At 42.9% G+C, this 8,636-nt stretch overlaps 1 protein-coding gene across 1 annotated transcript; it reads right to left on the reverse strand.

Annotated features, from left to right (window-relative positions):
• Nucleotides 1-5,703: 5,703 nt before the first annotated feature.
• Nucleotides 5,704-7,200, reverse strand: LOC129724140 (RNA-binding protein NOB1). The gene is made up of 2 exons (XM_055678792.1): nucleotides 7,016-7,200; nucleotides 5,704-6,948 (listed from the first exon to the last, which is right to left on the reverse strand). The coding sequence occupies exons 1-2, from the start codon at nucleotides 7,076-7,078 to the stop codon at nucleotides 5,752-5,754; spliced, it is 1,260 nt and encodes a 419-aa protein (XP_055534767.1). The 5' UTR covers nucleotides 7,079-7,200; the 3' UTR covers nucleotides 5,704-5,751.
• Nucleotides 7,201-8,636: the final 1,436 nt, after the last annotated feature.

Raw genomic sequence — 8,636 nt, forward strand, 5'->3', positions numbered from 1 at the left:
TTATTATATATAGCCATTCTTTTTAGTTTTGAATATATAAATATTTTCATATATTTCATAAATTAGTTATTAGCGGCATATAGTTCACAACCGCTATGGCGGTTGGTGGATTGCCTCTTCCACCGGACCTCTCATCTTGTTCAGAAGGTGACGAGTCCGCAATGGATTTTTCTGACATTCCGAATAATGGAAACAACGCTTTTTTTGACGTCGTTAAAAAGCGTAAAAGACCTCGTAAAACTGCCCCAATTGCCCCATCCACTAATGACGGGGCAACTCGGGTTAAAATGTACCAGGTGAACCAACCTGGTCTTCGTTGGATCGTGTATTTTCGACCCAAAAACAAGCCTCTTAGATTTGTACAGATGTGCAAATCTCTGAAGGAAAAATACTCGAGCTTGACCGAAGTTTACAAGGTCAAAGCTGATAGACTGAAGGCAACATTCTCGGATCCCCGACAAGCGAACGATGTCGTCCTGGACCCGAATTTCAACATCGAATACCGTGTTTATATACCGGCACGCGTAGTTGAAATTGAGGGTGTTATCACCGAACCGGATCTTACCGAGAAGGACGTGATGGAAGGCGGGGGATGCTTTAAAAATCCCTCCCTCCCAAAAATAAAAATTCTGGAATGCAGGAAAATGTATTCCAAGGATAATACGGGAAAATACTCCCCGAATGACTCGTTTCGAGTCACTTTCGAGGGAAAAGTGCTTCCGGATTATGTCGAACTTCACAAGCTTCGACTCCCAGTAAGACTTTTCATACCGAAAGTTATGACATGCACGAATTGTTTGCAGTTAGGGCACACAAAAACCTACTGCAACAATAAATCGAAATGCTCCAAGTGTGGTGAAATCTCTGAGATTAACCATACTTGCGGCGATCAACAGGCAAGATGTCTCTGTGGTGGTGACCCACATGAAGTTGAAGCGTGCCCAAAATACAAATTACGTTCAGACGCGTTGAAGAAATCTACGAAACAACGCTGTAAGCAGTCATTTGCACAAATGTTGAAGACTGCCTTACAGCAACAGGAAAATCCGTATTCCAGCTTGGAAACGGATGATTCCAATGATGACGAAGAGGTATATCAACCTCTTCCGTCAAGTGGGGCCGTGCGGAAACGACCAAGCGTATCTTCCCCCAAACTTCCCAGAAAGGAGCAGAAGAAAACGCATACAGACACCCCAAGAGGTCAACCTTCTAAGCAAAATATTGCTAAGACGTCACCTCCAGGATTCAAACTTAATCCTGAGGGCAACACTTTTGATAAAGAGTTCCCTAAACTACCGGGAAAGAAATCTGCTCCCGCCAATAAACTGTCTCCGGAATCTGAAATACCGTCTACTGATGGACGTATTTCATTTAAAATGATAGTTGAATGGATATTTACCACTTTTGGTTTATCCGATACTCTTAAAAGTATGATTTCGGCTTGGCTTCCAACAATTTGCATGTTGGGTAAGCAACTAAGCACCAAATGGCCCCTCCTCTCGTTCGTATCCTTCGATGTCTAAATCAGACAACAGAAGTGACGAATCGACAACAAGGATCATACAATGGAACTGTAGAAGCTTGATTCCCAAACTAGATAAATTTAAACTCCTGCTTCACGATAGCAAATGCGATATTTTCGCGCTATCTGAAACATGGTTATCAACGGATACGACAGTAGCCGTTCATGATTTCAATATAATTCGTTTAGACCGAGGAAACTCTTATGGCGGAGTGCTTCTTGGTATCAAAAAATGCTATCCATTCTTCCGAATTCCTCTCCCAGCAATTGATGGCATAGAAATTGTTGCTTGCCATATAACAATAGCTGGTGAGAGCCTTACGGTCGCATCAGTCTACATTCCACCTAGAGCTATTATTAACCGGTTGCAGCTGACACAAATAACGGAACTGCTGCCGACTCCACGCCTTATCCTGGGAGATTTCAATTCTCACGGTATGGCGTGGGGAGCACCTGGAGATGATAACCGGGCTATTCTTATTGAAAGTTTACTAGACGAGTTCGATATGACCCTATTGAACATACCTGGGTTAGCTACAAGAATAGCAAGGCCTCCAGTACGTGAGAGCACTTTAGATTTATCTATGTGTTCCTCCTCAATAGCTTTGGATTGTAAATGGGAGATTATTCAAGATCCCCATGGTAGTGATCATTTGCCAATAAGTATTTCGATTATGAGCAGGCTCCAGTCTGTTACCACAGTCGAAGTAGAGTATGATCTCACCCGGAATATTGATTGGGAAAAATTCTCGAACATGATATCTCAGGAGCTCGAAACAACCGACGAGCTTTCTCCATCAGACGAATACAACTTTCTTGCAACATTAGTTTTAGATAGCGGGTTGCAATCTCAGACGAGGCCAGCCCCTGAGAACAAGTTGAAAATTCGTCCTAACAAACAATGGTGGGACAAAGAATGCACCGAGATGAAAAAAAACTCTGAAAAGAGCATACCTAGCATTCAGGAAAGATCATTCCATTCAACTTTTTGATCAGTTTAGAGAGCTGGAACTGAAACAGGCTAAACTGCACAAACTGAAAAAAAGATCGTACTGGCAAAATTTCATAAGCACGTTACCCAGAGAGGCTTCTATGAGCTATCTCTGGAATACGGCTCGAAAAATGCGCAATAGGTCCGACAACAATGAGGCTAATGAATATTCTGAACGTTGGATCTATGATTTCGCGAAAAAGGTATGTCCAGATGCTGTCCCACCACAGCAGAAATTCAGCGACACAACGGCGATCGAAGAACCAGAATTTTCAATGCTGGAATTTTCAATTGCCCTCGCGTCTTGTAAGAACAAGGCTCCAGGACCGGACAGGATCAAATTTAATTTGATGAAAAACCTGCCGGATTCGGCCAAGATACGATTTCTTAAACTGTTTAATAAGCTTATCAGGAACAATGTGATCCCAAAAGCTTGGAGACAGGTTAAGATTATCGCAATCAAAAAGCCAGATAAACCTGCCGCAGATCACCGCTCGTACAGGCCGATTGCGATGCTCTCATGCATACGCAAATTGCTTGAAAAAATGATCCTGCGCAGACTTGACAACTGGGCAGAAACAACTAACCAACTGTCAGAGACCCAGTTCGGCTTTTGTAAGGGCAAGGGCCCTAACGATTGCCTGGCATTGCTAGCCACAGAAGCAGAAATGGCTCTTGGCAGCAAACAACAAATGACCTCGGTTTTCCTGGATATCACAGGCGCATTTGACTCAGTTTCAATCGAAATTCTTTCCGAGAAACTGCATCAGAGAGGATTCCCCCCTATATTAACAAACTTTTTGATCAACCTGCTGTCTGAAAAGCATTTACTTTTCAACCACGGTTCTTCAACAATAACACGAACAAGCTACATGGGTCTCCCCCAAGGCTCTTGTCTGAGTCCGCTGTTGTACAACTTCTACATCAGTGACATCGACACATGCTTGACGGACGGCTGCACAATGCGTCAGTTAGCTGACGATTGCGTAGTATCAGTCACGGCGTCTCTGGCTGTAGATATGAAAAACAGCCTGCAAAATACGCTAGATAATCTGACCAGTTGGGCCAGCTGTCTTGGAATTGAGTTTTCACTTGAAAAAACGGAGATGGTTGTCTTCTCAAAAAAGCGACCACCACCCCGTTTGGAGCTAGTTCTGTCCGGAAGACCCATCACCCAGTCACCTAGCTTTAAATATCTCGGAGTATGGTATGACTCTAAGTGCACATGGGAAAAACATATCAATTACCTGAAGCAAAGATGCCAACCAAGGATCAATTTTCTTCGGATGGTAACAGGAACATCATGGGGAGCCCATCCAGAGGATTTGATACGACTCTATCAAACCACGATTCTGCCCGTAATAGAATACGGCAGCATATGCTTCAGAGGTGTCGCAGCTTCACACATGCTGAAGCTCGAGAGGATACAATACCGTTGTTTGCGTATCGCTCTAGGCTGCATGCAGTCGACACATACCATGTCCCTAGAGGTCATAGCTGGAATACTACCACTCAAAGAGAGGCTGTTTGAGTTGGCTTTTCGTTTCCTCATTAGATCGGAAATAGCAAATCCAATGCTTATTGCGAACTATGAGAAATGTTTGGAAGTTGTTCAGAAACCCTGTATGTCAGTATACCAGCGGTTCATGTCCATGGAGATAAACCCTTCGGTTGTTGCTCCATCCCGTGAGATTTCAACATCGCTCAACAATTCTTCTGTTGTATTTGATTTGACGATGAAACAAGAAATCCATGGAATTCCCGATCACCTCAAACCAACAGTTGTGCCATCAATATTTTCGGCAAAATTTGGCCACCTCCCAAAACAGAATTCCTTTTTCACGGACGGATCTGTGATGGATGGACATTCCGGATATGGCGTTTTCAACACAGATCATCGCATATCTCGCAAACTGGCACAGCCCTGCTCCATATACGTAGCTGAATTAGCTGCCATACACAATTCGCTGCGAATTATCGAGCTCAAGACACCAGACAATTACTTCATCTTCTCAGACAGCCTCAGTTCTATCGAAGCTCTCCGATCGATTAAACCGGTCAAGCACCCGTCCTATTTCCTTCCGGAAATCAGACGGATATTAGAAGTGCTGGTTGATCGGTCTTTCATTATCTGCTTTGTGTGGGTCCCCTCTCATTGCTCAATCCCAGGCAATGAAGAAGCTGATTTATTAGCAAAAAGGGGTGCCATAGATGGAGATATATTTGATAGACCGATCACCTATACCGAGTATTTTCATCTGCCCCGACAACTGGCTCTGGAAAACTGGCAGGAAAAATGGGATAAAGACGTTCTTGGGCGATGGATGCATTCGATTTCGCCCAAAGTGTCCACAAAAGCTTGGTTCAAAGGGTTAGATTTAACTCGAGATTTCATTCGAGTAATTTCGCGCCTAATGTCCAATCACTATGTTGCAAACGCACACCTCTATCGAATAAACTTAGTCGATAGTAATCTGTGCGAATGTGGAGGGTACGAAGATATTGACCACATAGTCTTCGTATGCCCTAAGTACCACAGAGCAAGGGCCAAGCTTATGGATTCTCTTCGGAAACAGAAAGTGACGTTTACAATGCAAATACGGGATGTGCTTGCTAGCCGCAACCCCGCGCTTGTAATACCCATTTACGACTTTTTAAGAGATATCAAGTATCGAATTTGATTATCTCTATGCTTTTTCTCCTAATTTCTCCCAACACAACAATCTTAAAAAGTTTCACGCTTATTCCGTTTTTTTTTCTTCTTTCTTTCGTTCATCTTTTTTATAGAAACATGAATCATCGCTTCTTTTTGAGAGACATGATCCACCGAACTTAGATTTTGATTTCAAAGAGATAAGGAACCATCACCCTCAACGAATAGTAGTAAGGATTAGTATTTAGTTATAAAGAGAAAAACTTTGATGTTAATGTTAGTCGTAAGCTTAAATGACATGTATTTTTAAATTGTATTTTTAAAAGAGAAAAGATGAGAGGGTTTTTATGCCTGTTTGAGGAGGAGCAGTCGGGATACAGGCTCTACTCAAGCTGGCTTTTCCCTACTCCAAAAGAAATTCGGCCCCGTTATGCTTCGCGGTTGGGCCTAAATAAATATTAGAGTTAAAAAAAAAAAATCCAAGTAATCTTTGATTTTTCACTAACTTCGAGTGAAACTTTGGTATGATATAAAATATTCTTTTTGTAATAAATCATATATTTTTCCACAGCTTAACTGATAAACCTATTTCTTGTAGCCCCTCCTGTGATTATCGTACTCATAATTCTGCATCCGTTGCTTCAGGTTGGATTTCCCGCGAAGCATCGCGGACCGCGAGTCGACATCCCGCATAACAAAGGGTGAATAACCGGCTGTGTAGTCGTCCCCAAGAGCATCCGTCTTCGCACGAGCCTTAGCGGAAATTCTTTGCTGAGGCAGTGGCTGGTCCTCGAACAGCAGCGGATTGGTCGAATGCTTTCCTCCCTCGAAGCCAGCGACCGGGCGGTTTTTGCGTCTTGCCGTTAGCGGTCTTCGAGCGTTGATGTGAATAATCTGCTGCCCATTATCGTCCAAACTAACCGCAACCTTTTTCAGCGTCCGATTGCCGCACTTCGGACAGAAAACCTTCGTAGAATCCGGTGTCGTTTTGAAACAGGCATAACACCGAAGGATGTAGGTTCTGGTTTGCTTGATAACCCGCCCATCAAGAGCAGCCACGTGCAAACCGATTTGTTTCAGAACGTTTTGCATCGCAAAATCGGTGGTCATACAAGCAACCGGCGAGGGATTTTCCTCCAGTATGTCTACTCCATAGTCACGCTTCACATCTTTAATATTCGAAGGAGTGATCCAGCCTTCATCATCATCATCATCATCTTGCTGCTCCTCTGCCATCTCTTCATCACTTTCCTCGTCGGAAGATTCCTCTTTTTCATCTTCTTTCGTTTCAGGTGAAACCCCTGCGGAACTCAATTGTTTAACAATACCATTCTCGAACTGCTCAACCTCGGCTGCGCTCAGCTCAGCAAAGTCGTCCGTCAGCTTCCGCTCTTCAGAGCTAACTTCCACGATCGAAGCCTCATCACCTTCTTTTTTGCCACCACCATAGAATCCTTGCAGCTGACTCATTCCGGCCAGCTCTGCAGGTTTGCTGGCCGAGGAAACCGTTCGCGCATGCACTGGCTCACTGCGGAGATGTTCGGTGGTGCCTACGTGTTCCTTTTCCAGTTGGTACGTCAGAGCCAGTACTTTCAAATCCACCAGGGACAGTGTAGCGAAGTCGCCGGTCTTTTTTGCCACATTCGTAACCAGTGTGAGCACTTCCGGGTCAGGCTCCCGAACGGCCAGTTGGTACGGTAGAACAACCAACCGTTTCAGCTGTCGGTCGTTTTTGATTTCGTCCAACACTCCCTGCACGGTGTAGCACTTTTCAGCGAACTCCTTTTGGGTGGAAAAGGGGGAATTTGTATTTAGAAGTTCACTGTAGAGAAATATTTCCAAAACTCACCTGCAGTTGGACATTTTTTATGAAAGCGGAAGTATCCACCACAAGATGCTGAAATTTAGACATTTCTGGTAAATTTAACTGCGGAAATCGCACTTTATTTCTCAAACATCACGGCACGTGAAAACAGCAAAAAGTACACAGAAGATAACCATGAAAACAAATTCATTGACAGATGACACACTCAAACACAACAATCATCACATTTTATAGCATAATGATTACCGCAGGCGGATACAGTTTTTTGACAACCGTTGCTCCCCATTTTCAGGGTTGTAATTAATTTGACCGGACGCAAATCAAAAAAAAAAAATTTTAGATACGGTAAATTTGATTTGAGCCGGTTTTGTGAACGAGCGGTCGACAACGGACCAAGTCTTTACCCTGCGGCAGATCCTCCAAAAGTGTTGTGAATACCAAGTCCCCATGCACCACTAATTCATCGATTTTAAAGCCGCTAGAGCAATGGAAAGTTATGTACGTAGTGGCTTTCCTGCGAAACTAACAACACTGATTGAGGCCACAATGAATGGTGTACAGTGTTGTGTAAAAATTTCGGTTGCCGTTTCAAGCCCGTTTGAAACACGCAATAGAGCTTTCTGACAGCTCAGTCATGCACACTAAACTCGGATTGTTTGCCTCATAAATGACTCTTGATTAACTCTACCGGGGTTAAGCAAATCGAAAAATCTAGTCTTTTTTGAGTTGCTCGGTGTAGCGTCGTCACGAATTGATACCTTTTTCATCGTGATAGAGTTAATGCTGACATGTGACGAGGAGTAGGTCCATGGCAAATGAAAACTAAATTGGAATAAAAGGGATAAGGCAAAAAGGGATTTTGTCCTTTTTTCGGCCCTTTCGTATTTTCCACGCCTTCTTGCATACCCGCATAATCAATAACCATAAAACGTGCCTAACAACTAGTTCGGGATTATAGTTTCGACTGTATATGGTATTGTTAAACCATATGGATTATCATCCGTTTATGGTTATTGATTTTGCGGGTAGCGTGATTTCGTACACACCCTCGCGTGGATTGGAAGAAGTCTATTTTTACTAGTATGTGAGATACACGTGGTGTATGACTTATCCTGCGCGGGGGACATATCGCTGCACTATATTTGATATAAGGAATGAAGCTCGCGTCTCGAGTAAACAAGCGTTCTATCAGTAGGTCTGAAATGCTAAGATTAGAGTCAAAGATATTTTCTGTCCTTATCAGGTTGCTTAGAGTTAAGGAAAAACTGTTCAAAGAATGTGTTAGAGAATGCTACCAACGCAATGCATTTAAATTTATATCTCTGTATTGGAGGGAAAGAATTGTATCGAGGATAGGAATACGATAAGTTACTGAATGTTTTGTGAAACTATATTTCTATCTCTGTTCAACAAACTAAGGCTAGGCTTGGAAAATGATTTTAGAAGATATACGAATGTGAAATTCTTCAGCTAGCCTTAAAGTAGTATAATAAGCTAATATTTTTGAGAATAAAATTCAGTATCAGTTTAAAATTGAGACTCAACGTGTTTCCTGTGCCAAGGATCACATCCCGAACTCTAACTAGTAAAAGCGGTTTTCCTGTGCTAAGGAAAACTTTTGTCGACCCGTTTCTGTTCCAAGGAA

Source organism: Wyeomyia smithii, chromosome 1 (genome assembly GCF_029784165.1).
Source record: "Wyeomyia smithii strain HCP4-BCI-WySm-NY-G18 chromosome 1, ASM2978416v1, whole genome shotgun sequence".
NCBI lineage: Eukaryota > Metazoa > Arthropoda > Insecta > Diptera > Culicidae > Wyeomyia > Wyeomyia smithii.

What these genes read in the sequence shown, in the direction of transcription:
- LOC129724140 (XM_055678792.1), bottom strand. Translation starts at nt 7,078, where the DNA reads ATGTCTAAATTTCAGCATCTTGTGGTGGATACTTCCGCTTTCATAAAA. An exon ending in TAAAAAATGTCCAACTGCAG is followed by an intron (nt 6,949 to 7,015) that starts GTGAGTTTTGGA and finishes TCCACCCAAAAG; the next exon opens with GAGTTCGCTGAAAAGTGCTA.